Source organism: Erpetoichthys calabaricus, chromosome 2, assembly GCF_900747795.2.
Source record: "Erpetoichthys calabaricus chromosome 2, fErpCal1.3, whole genome shotgun sequence".
Lineage (NCBI taxonomy): Eukaryota > Metazoa > Chordata > Cladistia > Polypteriformes > Polypteridae > Erpetoichthys > Erpetoichthys calabaricus.
The window spans coordinates 31,947,033-31,962,467 of NC_041395.2; the positions used below are offsets into that span (position 1 = coordinate 31,947,033).

At 42.1% G+C, this 15,435-nt stretch overlaps 1 protein-coding gene across 1 annotated transcript in view; it reads left to right on the forward strand.

The window, feature by feature from the left end:
- LOC114645732 (apolipoprotein L3-like) overlaps nt 1-9,408 on the forward strand; it is a 28,811-nt gene extending 19,403 nt beyond the window's left edge. Inside the window, exons 6-7 of the mRNA XM_028793558.2 lie at nt 3,437-3,488; nt 8,466-9,408. Of these exons, the coding sequence (XP_028649391.2) occupies nt 3,437-3,488; nt 8,466-9,261 (848 nt within the window). The 3' untranslated portion in view covers nt 9,262-9,408. The remainder of the gene's footprint in view (nt 1-3,436; nt 3,489-8,465) is intronic.
- Nucleotides 9,409-15,435: the final 6,027 nt, after the last annotated feature.

Here is a 15,435-nt window from a genome sequence, read left to right on the forward strand (position 1 = left end):
TGGGAGATCAGAGGGTATAACGGGGATGCGCGGAATAAAAACTCTCTCCCCTGAGCCACCGCCAGTAAAAATAGTTGCCTGAATGAGGTTCTTTTGCAGACACGTTACCTGAAGTCTCGTGCCGTCACAAAGTTTTGGTGGCTGTACGCAAATCCACAATCGGTTTCATATTGTTTTCGTACCTTATCAATTGTGTAATGTGTTTTTTGAACAGGTTTGATTCATCAAAGTGATCACTCCTGCTGCGTTCAGTCACTTCACGTGAGCCGCTCTCTTGTGTGATGCTGCGATGTCCACGGGTTTATTTAATGTTAGCTAAGACCCGGCAGTTAAAAGTTTCTCGCTACAGCAATTTTAACTCTGTTACAAAGTGATCCAAACTGTCGTTTATACCTCGTGTCTTCTCATTAAACTTGTATCTCGCGAATATGACATTGCAAACGGCAGCGGGTCAGTTCACGTGCTTACGTGGGAGGCGTGATGACGCGATATATTTTGATATATATCGAAATACCCGCGCATCGCAATGGCGAAGTACTGCTTTAAAATTTTTATTAAGAAGAAAAGTAAACCTTTTTAAACTGAGGGAAAATGAATCAATAATTGTTTGTTAAGGATCTCTTTGTATACCACGTTGTCAGTTCGCCCCTCCGGTTGTAATATGACCAAGCTGTGTGCTGAGCTTACTCTTGAGCATGAAATCTAATGTGGTTTGTGCCCTTCAGAATGAAAACAGTTTGCATTTACCTTTTTAATAAAAGGCGAGCTTTTAAGCCTGAGAAATCACCCCGTAAATGCACACGTTTAATTGCACATGTGTTAATATGTATGCTTACACAGTATTAAAAGACACTCAACAATTAACGTCATTTACCTTCGTTCCCGCGTTTGACTCGTGCTGTAAATCTCTTCCTTGTTTTCATTTCACGTGATTACGTAGGAGGCGTGATGACGCTATACATGACTCCGCCTCCTCCATTAGAGTATATGGACAAAAAACAGGTTTCCAGTTATGACCATTACGCTTAGAATTTCGAAATGAAACCTGCCTAACTTTTGTAAGTAAGCTGTAAGGAATGAGCCTGCCAAATTTCAGCCTTCTACCTACACGGGAAGTTGGAGAATTAGTGATGAGTGAGTGAGTGAGTGAGTGAGTGAGTGAGTGAGTGAGTGAGTGAGTGAGTGAGTGAGTGAGTGAGTGAGTGAGTGAGTCAGTCAGTCAGTCAGTCAGTCAGTCAGTCAGTCAGTCAGTCAGGGCTTTGCCTTTTATTAGTATAGATATCCTCTTTAATAAAATCCCTGTGTGCGTCCATGTGTCCGTGTGTGTGTGTCTTCTGGTGAAGTGCACATGCGCGGGGCTCTCTTTAATAAAGGACATCATTGCTGGGGAGAGTGCTGATTGGGTATTCGCGGTCGCGCACATAAAATCCGTTGCTGGGGAGACACCACACATACAGTAATCAGCTGCTTGCCAGCACAGATTAAAATACTTGCTGCGGAATTGCACAGTACTTGCTGGAGAGACGCCACAGCCACGATTATCAGCTGCATGCCACACATGACATCAGTTCCTGGGGAGACTCTGCTCATTGCCCACTGTTGTGACAGAAAATTAAACGGATATTACGGACAAGGCGAAAGTACAGGGAGGGGCGGAATGAGTGGCAGAGTCACCGGCCTCTAGCAGATGCTTCAAAGGCTGCCTGACACGTCATGTAAGACAGAGAGGGCGGGACCTATAAAATATCACACGACCGATCCAATCGGATTTTGGTAAATGAGGTAACACCTAAAACATAAGGCACGAAAAATCCAATCGGGTACTGAGACGCGGAGAACAGCTTCCCCAAAGAGGTGGGATTAGTGTGTGTGTGCGTGTGTGTGTGTGGTGTGTGTGTGTGTGTGTCTGAGGATGTCAGATTTGCGATTAAGAAGCTTGGCCCAGTAAAGTGTAAAGTGTCAGTCTTTGAAGGGGTTTTCCTAAATATACGAATTTTCATGATATTACAATAGGATAACTTAAAAGTAGATTTATTTTCACGCACATAAAATGCATTGCTGGGGAGACGCCACACATACAATAATCAGCTGCACGCCAGCACAGATTAAAATGCTTGCTGGGGAACTGCACAGTACTTGCTGGAGAGACGCCACAGCAAGCTAAAATAAATAGAAGCAGGATAGGAGATCTTCAAACAGACACAACACATCAATCAACAGCCATAGAGGAAAGGATAAATGTAATATTAATTATACTTAATATATTGTCATATAAGTTTCTATTTTATTTTTATTATTATTTTACTTTAGGCTTCTTGCAAAAATATTTTTGACAAAAAAAAATTAAGACAAGAAACAGAATGAGGTCAAGGTCCCTTGCCATTTAATATAGACTGTTCCTACTAATGTTTATGCACTACTGTTCTAGCGCCCGTTATTGTAATGGGCTTAATGTCTAGTTATATTATATTATATCTCCATTCACCTATATGTTGTTGTTATTTCATTACATATGTGACTGCTACATGACTCCCAAAAGGCACTTTCACAATGACTCTTACTAGATAAATTTAATTAAAATGTAAATTGTTTTATCCTTTTGGGAGGGTCGGACATGTAGAAATATTTATTTATTTAAAAAAAAACACCCTAACGGCAATATACTTGGTGCAAGTGCCCCAGACTGGCCCTCAGGTAGAGGTGCAGTCTTAAACAGGGGCAACCCTGACCAATCCGAGCTCTTCACTCACTGCTTTTACCAATAAAATGTACTCATTGGGTATTCATATTCCACTTGCATTTTGTTGATGCTGATGGATGCTGGCATGAGTGGGCACAACCCACATTCACATGGGAATAGCAGTCAGACTACATACAGAAAGGAAGCTTGAGGGCATCTTCCATGAGTCAGCAGTGCTAACCACTGCAGCAAGATGCCATCAGGTTTTTCTGAATGAATGAAACTACTGCTAGGTGAAGGCTTTGTCTTTTGGAGGAAAAATATTTCCATGAAATCTTAAATGTTGTCACAGTCATTTTCAAACCTGCTTCCTCATATTCCAGGTAACAGGTGCCAGGATCTAACTTGGCAGCACTGTACACAAAACAGATAAAAAAGGCCTGGCCTGGGCAAAAGTCTCTTCAAAGGGCCCAGTCACACACACACACATCAACTCTCAGACATCACCATTTTTTAGGAATTCAGGAGGAACATCTGAGTACCCAAAGAAAAGCCCACCCAGACACAGACAGAATTCCACACAATGCTGAATTTAAAACTAGGATTACTGGAATGGCGAGGAGACAGCACCAGTCATTAGCCCGTTGGGTTGCACAGGGTTAAACATACAATTGGTAAAGATTTCTAACCAGTCATATTTTATAATTAAGTGCATTATGTCACTGTCCTCATTCTAAAATATTTTTATGATTTAAGTTTGGAAGGAGCAGATGTCTGGAGAAAGCTCATCCGAAGATGAAGAATTTAGGTAAGCCAAATCAGCCATTGTCAAAAGCATGAGACATGGCATTGTTTTTTTATGTTTGGCCGCAAACTGTTCACTAATAAATGAGTAAAGTGATCAGATGTTTCCTTATTTGAGCTGCTCTTTAGTTTTGTATTGCCAGTATCGGTTCATTGACATTTTTTATTCCTAGTAGTTTTTTAATGTTCACTTGAAATTCTTAGCAGAGAAAAGTAATATGCTGTGTGAGAAAAGCTTTCAGTCACTTCTTAAATAAAAGGGTCTCTCTAGTTTCTAACCACCTTATCAAGTGCAGGGCAGTTCTTGGCAGTAGACATCTCTGGATTGGAGGTCTGTACATCACAGGGCCAGTTCAGACGCACAGTCAGACTGACAGGTAGCCTAACGGGAACACCTCTGGCAAGTAGGAAAACATTAAGAGACAACACTCTGCCAAAATGCTGCCCTTAAATAAGGAGAGCACATAGAGGGAACAGTCAGGGTGGTCTTACAGAACCCTAAACCCCAAGACACAACTGATGCAGACCAGACTTTTCAAGATAATACCTTTATTAAACTAACTTATCTAATACAAACTCTTTCCTTTCTCCTTTTCGACAATCTTAATCCTAAAAACCTCCTTCTCTGAACAACTGAGCGCTCATCAGCACTTGTTGCCTGACTTTGAAAGCACCAGGCTGGGGCCATTCACCCCAGAATTACCTCCCACACACCAGGATTGCAGACAAGAAGCACTTCTAGTACGTCTACTTCGCTAGAGCTCATCGCAGTAGGCTCAGAGGTCTTCGAAAGGTCTGGAACTACAATTCGATTTGCTTCTGTCACCTCCAGCAGTGCATTGGCCATACTCTCTAATGCTTATAAGGCTGCTTTTATGGTTTCTGACAGCTGAAGCAATGTCCTCAAAGGGGCTGCAACCTTTGTTACTTCAAGCAGCTCAAGTTGTTGCGTTCATAGTGATATCATAAGACACCTGATGATGTGTTAGACCAACATGGCCTTGCCGATTGCCAGTGAGTACGCCATCACTTCTGCCTGTCATTCGTAGTCATCTCCCAATCTCTGTTTAAAAAACAGCTCTACATTTTCTTCCTTTTAGACGTAACAGATATCCCATTGGAGTTGAAATATCTCAAATACCTTTCAAGATATCTTAAAGTAAGCATGTAGGCATTTTCAGATATTTGAAATGCAATTCAAGATATCCCAAAATGAGTTCCTGTAAAATTGACTATTTTTTCAAAGAGGCTTTCTTTCTACTTTAAGATTCCTTGAATTTAATTTGGGATATTGTGGCCAAGTGCAAAAATGACAAGTCTCAACAAATAAAAGTTGAGAGGTCAACTGGGCTGTCCCGTTTAATTTAACTGAACGTTTTAACAAAAAAAAACAACACCTCCTCTGTGGTGGGCTAGTGCCCTGCCCGGGATTTGTTTCCTGCCTTGCACCCTGTGTTGGCTGGGATTGGCTCCAGCAGACCTTCGTGACCCTGTAGTTAGGATTTAGCGGGTTGGAAAATGACTGACTGACAACACCTCCTTGTGTTTAACTTTCTCCCCCTCCGGCTTTAAACTAAACAAAAAAAGGTTTGGCTTTAGCCGCAGGTTCAGGGTCGGTTGTCAGGAGCTCCGTCCGGTGGGTCGCTCTGGTCACAAAAGACACCTCTTTCTGGGCAGCTGGGGTTTTTATAGCTGGGGAACCGGAAGGGGCGGTGCTAAGTCGCCCCACTGGGTGGAGAGAAGGAGATGTTAGTGACAGCGCCCCCTATTGCCCCAACGGGTTGTTACATACCTTAAATATGCCAGTGAGAAGACTGTCCGACGTGCATGCGTGACAATATCGTAAAATGTACACAAAGCTATTTTAAGATATTTTGGAAATGTGTTTGAGATATCTTAAAATGTACTTCCAAAATCCCAATATTGTTAAGATGTGATTTTCAGATATCTGAAAAATTCATTTTATCTTCTTCTTCTTCTTTCAGCTGCTCGTGTTAGGAGTTGCCACAGCAGATCATCTTCTTCCGTATCTTCCTGTCCTCTTCATCTTGTTCTGTTACACCCATCACCTGCATGTCCTCACTCACCACATCCATAAACCTTCTCTTAGGCCTTCCTGAAAAATTCATTTTATGATATCTCAAAATAAGTCTTTTCCATTTCTAAATACTTTGAATTCCATTTACAAGATATCTTGACTCTCCTTTCAAAATATCTCAAAAACATTTTAAGATATCTTTATATAGAAAATTTTTTTTGAGGTATCTGCATTTACATTTATGTTTATTTGCTAAGCAGACACGTTTATCTAATACAGTGGTTCCCAACCCCATAAATGTTTGATTTATTTTCACACCCCCTACATAAGGAATATCACTATTTAGGATGAATAAGTAAAATTTCTCATTTTTGAACCACAAATTGAATGACATACAGTATTTCAGGTGAACAACCTGAACTCAGAAAATAATCTTGTACCTTAATGCATGAACTTTTATATAAATTAAGCAATTTACCTTTTATAATTCTCAATAATCTTATAAATGTGTATCCAGTGAAGTTTAGACACACTCAATTGACAATCCATGGGTTGGGGTATACTGCAAAGCATCAAGCGCCATGAGGAAATGACACATGAACAACAATCAAGGGGTTTGGGGGATTGGAGACCCCTGTGAAGCACTGGGTGACGGTGCACCATTAAGCAATGAAAAAGAGTCCATGAACTTTGTCCCCCAATAACACCTGCACTGCAGTTCAAACACAGATGAGCCGCACAGTTAAAATTGCTGCACTACTGCCAGGACCGCCAGCTGGAGAGATGGGCTGAGTGGAAGCAGCGGGTGTTGCATCCAATTCAGTCCCCCTTGTACCTGACTGACAAAAATGTCAATCAAATCTTGAAATCAGTGACATTTCATGATCAGGGCTTGCACATAAATCAATATTAGACCTCATCCTTCTCTGTGGGTCAGTGCAAAGTCCAAACTCCATTCTCTTTAAAAAAAAGTTATTCAACTTTATAAACACTCTGCCTGCAGCAAGGAACCAGCAAGAATGGGCATTATTGTGGCTATTCACAGGTGACAATTGTACACAAAATGCTTGATTCTTTTCCTAGAACAAGTGCACTAACAAATAAATGACCTACAGATGATGGCACACTGCAAGACACCGATTGCAGCATAATGAAGTTGGATAGCAATTTTGTCCAATCGCTATGCAACCTTCTTTGTTGCATCCCCGAAATGCCATCTCACAACCCCAGGAGTCATGCTACATACACAAATGATCTAAGTTTAATTTTTAGACATGTACAATACAATTCAAGATATCTCAAAATATCATTCAATCTATTTTCAGATATCAGAAAGGCATTTCAACATATCTCATAATAACTTTATGCTTATATTGAGATTTCTAAAATGCATTATAAGATATCTTAACATAAGATATCTTAAATACTGTATATACTGTATGTATGTATATTTTAATAAATATAAATGACTTGGATAGGAATGTAAGCAACAACCTGGTTAAGTTTATAGATTATACCAAGATAGGTGGATTGGCAGATAATCTCGAATCCATTGAGTCATTATAGAGAGACTTGGACAGCATACAGAAATTTAATGTCAGTAAATGTAAAGTATTACACATAGGAAGTAAAAATGTGAGGTTTGAATACACAGTGGGAGGACTGAAAATTGAAAGTATACCTTATGAGAAGGATATAGGAGTCATAGTGGACTCAACACTATCAACTGCCAGACAGTGTTCAGAAGCCATTAAGAAGGCTAACAGAATGTCAGGTTATATATCGCCTTGATGTGTGGAGTGCAAGTCACAGGAGGTTCTGCTCAAGCTTTATAACACACTGGTGAGGCCTCATCTGGAGTACTGGGTGCAGTTTTGGTCTCCAGGCTACAAAAAGGACATAGCAGCGCTAGAAAAGGTCCAGAGAAGAGCGACTAGGCTGATTCCAGGGATACAGGGGATGAGTTATGAGGAAAGATTAAAAGAGCTGAGCCTTTACAGTTTAAGCAAAAAGAAGATTAAGAGGTGACATGACTGAAGTGTTTAAAATTATGAAGGGAATCAGTCCAGTGGATCAAGATTGTTACTTTAAAATAAATTCATCAAGAACATGGGGACAGAGTTGGAAATTTGTTAAGTGTAAATTTCACACAAACATTAGGAAGTTTTTCTTTACACAGAGAACTGCAGACACATGGAATAAGTTAAGAAGAAGAGTGGTAGACAGTAGGACTTAAGGGACTTTTCAAAACACTTAATGTTATTTTCGAAAAGTAAGTGAACAGGAGTGGCGAGCTTTGTTGGTCTGAATGGGCTGTTCTCGTCTTGATTGCTGTAACTGTCTAATGAATGGCCTATTTAGTTGTCATCTAAATTGTTCTAATGTTGTAATAAACAGGAAGTCCCACTAAAACAAGAAGTGATTTTCCAAGATATCTTTAAATGAGTTTCGGACATCTTAAAATGTATGCAAGGTGAATCTGAGATATCTTGACATACATTTAAGATATCTGAAAATGTACTGCAGATGTCTTAAAATGTAAAGGAACATATTTTGGAAAAACTGGATGAAATTCATCTTGTGCAAAATAGCTGTGTACATACATATGCATAAATTTTCCATTAACATAAATTAAGAAATGTTTGGCGTGTGACGCTGAAAACGCAAAATACACTTTGCAGAAATCGAACGGTAAAAGGTACAAACACCTAAAAAGCAAAACATTATGGCTAGATCTGTGATAGCGTCAGATTTACTTTAAGTGCCAGGATTAATAAAAGTATTTTTTGAAAATATTTCCACATTTATTTGTCTTACATTTGTTCAAGAGCTTCACCTCCTTTTGGGTAATACAATTAAAGCCATGTAATTCATGTTTAAATAACTTCAAATGAGTTGATTGCTGTTTAAGTTGTCTTAAGTTGTCTTGTCTCACATCGACAGGTTACATGAAGATATGCACAAGACCATTAAACTTTTCTCGAAACTCTTCAATGATCGTATTCAGGATCTACAAAAGAACATTGATGACCTTCACATCATTGCAGATGGCGTGGACAGTTTCCACAAGAAAGCCACCATTGCCAACATTACTGGAGGAACCGTGAGTGCCGCTGGGGGGATTGTAACTATCGCTGGACTGATCCTGGCCCCCTTTACTCTGGGCGCCTCCCTTATGGTCTCAGGTGTGGGTCTGGGAGTGGCTGTGGCAGGGGGGGTGACCAGCGCTTCAGCTACCATTTCAGACACTGTGAGCAACTCGTTGGAGCGACAAAAAGTGGAAGAGATTATAAAGAGTTACCAGAAGGATATGAAGGCTTTTGTAGAATGCCTGGAAACTGTCAACTCCTGCCTAAAGAACGTGGAAGAGTTAAATGAGTCCAAGTTAAAAGAGTCTCTGGCAAATGAGGCTTTGCTAAAAACATCAAACAAAATTCAGTTAGGGGCAAGAGCTGGGAAAGCATTAACCAATGCTGCGGAGATTGCCAGGGTGGCCACATTAGCAAAAGCGTCAGGAGGACTGACAAGGGCAATCAGGGTGGCTGGAGTGGCAACTGGAGTCCTCTCAGGCCTGTTCCTTGGGCTGGATGTCTACTTCATTGCAAAAGACTCCATTGACCTTCATAATGGAGCCAAAACTGAATTTGCAACTAAAATCCGTGAAGTGGCAGATGAATTGCAATCTGGATTACAGGAACTCAATAAAATCTGCACAGATTTACAAAGTCTCATTCAGTAACCTGTATGTGTGAACTGATTTTTTCTTTATGCTAAAGCCCACCACTCCATAGAGTGTGTTCACTTAAGTAGTCTACTTCCTCTACTGGCTACTGTTTATATAGAAACTATTTCTCAAGGTGTTTCTGATCCTCGGGTATTTAGCATTTAAAGGTTTGTTCCATTGTTTTTTTGTTCATATATTAATTCGTTCATTGTATTTTCAGTAATGTATTTTATGAACTCTATTTCCAATGTTTTCATTAAACTTTGTAGTTTGTGCAATACAAATGCTTTTGTGAAAATACATTGACATTGAATATGCAGTTGTTTTCTATATTTTACTTCTTTTTTGGTGTCTGGTTCTTCACCAGATACTGCACTGGATATGTTGTTGAACAACTGGCTAACGCTTTTCATTTTTCATGTAATGTCATTCAGTCATCGCATCTTAAAATGTCAAAGGAGAGATGAATCAACCATTATTCCGAATCTCTGGTTAAAGCAGCCATTGTCATGTGTAACAGACCAGCCCGGACCACAAACAAACACCACGCCTTTCTCACACAAACACACCTTTAATTTCTTTTCTGCAGCAGTATACAGTGCACCAGTCACCACAGTTCTAAGTCCCTTTTTCTTTCCCCTAGCTGGCTCCACTCCTTCTCCCAGCAAGCTCAGTCTTCCTTCCACCCGACTCTGGCTCGCTGGGTTGTGGCAGCTGTCTCCTTTTATAGAGGACCTGGAAGTGCTCCAGTCTGGTTTTCGCCCTGGCCATAGCACTGAAACAGCCCTGGTCAGGGTCACCAATGATCTTCTGATGACGGCAGATACTGGTTCACCTTCACTACTTATCCTCCTTGACCTGACATCTGCTTTTGACACAATAGACCATAACATCCTTCTTCACCGCCTGCAATACACTATTGGACTCTCAGGAATTGTTCTAAATTGGTTTACATCATACCTGACTGGCAGAACTGAGCATGTCGCCCTTGGCAGCGCAAAGTCCCACACCCACAACGTCGCCTGTGGTGTTCCACAGGGCTCTGTGCTGGGCCCTATCCTTTTTACTATCTACATGCTCCCCCTTGGAACTGTCATTGGCAGACATGGTTTATCGTTCCATTGCTATGCCGATGACACTCAGCTTTACCTCAGGACTACTCCCACCTCCTCTACTGCTCCTCTGCCAACATCTATATTGTCTACCTGCCTGGAGGAGATAGAGGCTTGGATGAGGCTCAATTTTCTTCAGTTGAACAGATCCAAAACAGAAGCCATCTTAGTTGGTACATCACATCATCTTCGCTCTTCTACCATCACCAGTATTACTTTCTCTGGCCAAAATATTCCTCTTTCCACATCTGTTACTAATTTGGGTGTTAGAATGGACTCCCAACTTACTTTTGACACCCACATCAAATATCTCTGTAAGTCATCTTTTTACCATCTCAAGAACATCGCCAAACTCCGCCCATTACTCACCCTGGCAGATGCAGAGAAGCTCGTCCATGCCTTTGTCTCTTCCAGGCTGGATTACTGTAATGCACTCCTCATTGGGATTCCTGGCAAGAGTATCCAGAGACTCCAGTATATTCAGAACAGCGCTGCCAGGATCCTGATGAGGGTGCGAAAGTATGATCACATCACCCCAATCCTGAAAACCCTTCACTGGCACCCTGTTTCATTCAGAATAGAGTACAAGGTCTCCCTTCTTACCCATCAGTGCATTTATGGACATGCCCCTCTTTATCTACAGGAACTCCTTACCCCCCATAACTCCTTACGTTCCCTCCGCTCTGTACTCACTAACACTCTTCAAGTCCCCAGAACTAAGCTCAGCAGCATGGGTGACAGGGCGTTTTCATCGGTGGCGCCGAGGCTGTGGAATGCCCTCCCTGATTACCTGAGAGCCCCACAGTCGACTGAGGCCTTTAAGCGAAACCTAAAAACTCATCTTTTTAGAAAGTCATTTTGTTAAAGTATTTTATAGACTCTTCTGTTCTTTTTTTTTTTTTTTTTTTTTTTTATTTATTTTTTTTTTTTTTATTTTATTATTCTATTTTTACTCTGTAGCACTTTGGGATTGCTAAAATATAAAGTGCAATATAAATAAAATGTATTATTATTATTATTATTATGGCAGCACTGCACAGGAGGGCTCAGCCGTTCTCCACTAACCCCCTGGTGGTGTCCATGATCCACAGCAGGGTTGAGCTTCTCTGCTCTGTGGCAGTGTAGCAAGCCAGGAGGACTGGCCTCTGCCATCCCAGGGGAAGTATTACCCCGGGCAAGCTCCTTCCCTGGGTCCTTCTCTTATGGAGGTGTCTCGGCCAGGTAAGCATCCCGGCTGCCCATTACTCATGTTATTTTTTACAACGAATCCCAAGGTCACATCTTTTCTACAAATTCTTGTGCAATCACACACACATACGCACGCACTCCCATGCTGTTCAAATGGAATACCTGTGATGATGCGGTTCCTGCTCCATGCTCCCATCACTCCTTCAGGGAGCATCTTGAACCCAACACCATCTGTAATGTAACTGGATGAGCTGGACAATGAGGACACCGAACAAAGCAAGGGGAAGGTGTAAAGTGCAAACAGTGCTTTTATTTAAAAGAAACAAATCCAAACAGTGCCCGAACAAAGTGCAGTGCTCCAAAAGTCATTAAATAAATAATCCATTAAACCAGGGTAAAAATGTGGAGGTTAAAATCCCAATAAATATTCCATTTAAAACTGAGATTAAAATACTGGCAGGAAGCAAACCCTTCTTCAGCTGGCGGCTCCCCTGCTTCTCCCATCCGGGCCTTGCAGCAGGGGAGTCGCCCTACCTGCAGCTGACCTTCTCCTTCTGGTCTGGTATCCTTTCGATCCCTGGCTCCATACGGTTCTCGCCAGACCAAGACTTGGGTTCCCCAGTGACCAGGGCACTCACGCTGGGGCTTCAACCTCCCAAGCCCCCGACTCCCGCTCTCTTCCACGGCCTTATGCGGCAAGAAGTCCATATTCTTGGTCATTCCTGCTCCTCTGAAAAACTCAGCAGGGGTGACCCAATCCATCCACCCCGAGTTCTGGCCAAAAAGCCCACCAGGGCTCACTTCCCAGCAGAGGCGTAGCTAGGGTTTTCAGCGCCAGGGGACAACTGAAGATTTTGCGCCCCCTCCTGTTTGCCAAAATGCAATGGGGAAGGGAAATTTGGCACCCCCTGGATGCTGCGCCCGGGACAGATGTCCCCTCTTGCACCCCCTAGCTACGCCACTGCTTCCCAGCTGCCTACAACTACCAGCGAGCTTACTCTTCCTGCTCTTTTGCTCACTCAGTCACTCACACCTGCACCGGCTCTCAGCCTCTAGCTTCCTCTTCTTTCTCCTCTAACCTCTGTTCCCCTTTTCTGATCTTTCCTCTTACGCAGTCACACTTCTCCTAATGATAATGGGGACATGGCACAGGGGTGGCGATTAGCCGCTCCCAGTATCAGTTATGGACATGGACGATCCCACACCTGTGCACTTCACTGCGGAAACGCTGAAGGCTATATCGCACCCGGGAGCCACTCCGGCCACACTACCAAGCCCCCTCTTTAAGCCGTGAATGTGGCGATTATTTATTATAAAGCTCGCCATTCTTTTTGAGCTTCGGACGTGCTATATCACAATACCACAGAGAGACAATCACAGGTGTGAAATTGAGAAAAAGTCCTGAAATGTGTTTATCAGTTTTAAACTAAACTCTAGTACGAGTAAGAACAAGATCCAAGACTTCCTGGTAGATGTGTGGGCTATGTTGTCATCATACCTAAAACACTTTACTTAAGAGTTCCAACTGAACTTGGCCCTGCAGCTAGACAGGCATGGGAATTTCATAAATACAATGTGAAGACAATTTTGAGGCCCTTTGACATGATGGAGGACCACTTGAGCTGGGGCATCAATATTCACACTTACATTTATTAGATGGCATTGACGGCTCATCCTCTTCAACAGAGCGCGGGACTTCGGAAGGAACAGACATGGAGCAGTGAGGGAGGAAGGGGATACCCACCAAGCCAGCCAGATGAGCAGAATGAACCCTAACAGACAATGGGGTGACAGATGTTGCAGCCAAATCGCCCAGATCTGCCAGGCAAGAAGAAAAGAGGAAGGCCTAAGGAAAGGTTTATGGATGTGGTGTGAGAGGACATGCAGGTGATGGGTGTAACAGAACAAGATGGAGAGGACAGAAAGATATGGAAGAAGATGATCCGCTGTGGCAACCCCTAACAGAAGCAGCTGGAAGACAAAGAAGAGGAAGTGGCATTGTTTTTCTTTGCACATTACATTATTATCTACTTCAGATTTGCATATCTTACATTTACATTAATTTGCTTAACAGATTTTTATCCAAAGCAACTTACAAAAGAGGTCAACCTAATCGAGTACACATCAGTCTGGGGGACTGTTTAAAAACAAATGTTACAAGACAAAGCTACAAAATCAACTGTCATAAGTGATCATCATATGCCCTCAGAACAAAGTTGAAACAAGTTACACTTTCTATGCTGCAAAACCTAACAGCTAATATAAGTTAGAAAATTCTCCAAACAAAAAAGTCCCCAAACATTTCTTAAACTCATTGATGGAGTCGGAATTTCAGATGGAGGTGGGCAGCTCATTGCACCATCTAGAGTTACTGATGTAAAGAGTCAGGACTGAGGTGTGATTTCACACAGAGCTGGCATCACCAGACACCATTCATTAAGATAATGAATAGAAATAATAAACTGGTTAAGTTTGTAGATGATACCAAAATAGGTGGATTGGCAGATAATCTGGAATCCGTTGAAGCAGAAGAATTTGGACAGCAGCTTGTGCAGATTTGTGGCAGATGAAATTTAATGTCAGTAAATGTAAAGGACAACACATAGGAAGGGAAAATGTAAGGTTTGAAAACACAATGGGAGGTCTGGAAATCGAGAGTCCATCTTATGAGAAGGACTTAGGAGTCATAGTGGACTCTAAGCTATCGACTTCCCGACAGTGTTCAGAAGTCATTAAGAAGGCTAACAGAATGTCAGGTTATATAGCGCCTTGATGTGTGGAGTACAAGTCACAGGAGGTTCTGCTCAAGGTGCTTTATAACACACTGGTGAGGCCTCATCTTGGGTACTGGGTACAGTTTTCGTTTCCAGGCTACAAAAAGGACACAGCAGCACTAGAAAAGGTCCAGAGAAGAGCGACTAGGCTGATTCCAGGGCTACAGGGGATGAGTTATGAGGAAAGATTAAAAGAGTTTAGCCTTTACAGTTTTAGCAAAAGAAGATTAAGAGGTGACATGACTGAAGTGTTTAAAATTATGAAGGAGATTAGTACGGTGGATCAAGATTGTTTTTATAAAGTTCATCAAGAGCACGTGAACACAGTTGGAAACTTCCATCCATCCTTCCATTATCCAACCCTCTATATCCTAACTACAGGGTCACGGGGGTCTGCTGGAACCAGTCCCAGCCAACACAGGGCGCAAGGCAGGAAACAAACCTTGGGCAGGGTGCCAACCCACCGCAGGGCACACACAACAAGCACACACTAGGGACAATTTAAGATCACCAATGCACCTAATCTGCATGTCTTTGGACTGTGGGAGGAAACCGGAGTACCTGGAGGAAACCCACGCAGACACGGGGAGAACATGCAAACTCCACGCAGGGAGGACCCAGGAAGCAAACCCAGGTCTCCTAACTGCGAGGCAGCAACGCTACCACTGCACCACCGTGCCACCCCAGTTGGAAACTTGTTAAGGGAAAATTTCACACAAACATTAGCAAGTTTTTCTTTACACAAAGAACGATAGACACTTGGAGTAAGCTGGCAAGTAGTATGGTAGACAGTAAGACTTAAGGGACTTTCAAAACTCGACTTGATGTTTTTTAAGAAGAAGTGGATAGGACTGGCGAGCTTTGTTGGTCTGAATGGCCTGTTTTCATCTTGATTGCTCTAATTTTCTAATTAAGACCCTGAGTGGTTCAGAAGTAACACAGGACCTCACGAGTCTCTCCATATACTGTATAAGCCTACATATGACCCAGCATGGTCTTCCCTTACCATATGATATTTTAATATGTTGAAAACAACATACTAGATGTTCCAAGAGAAAAATAATGAAGAAAACAGATGACTGAAGAGATAACATGTTTCAGTATTTCCTTTTGCA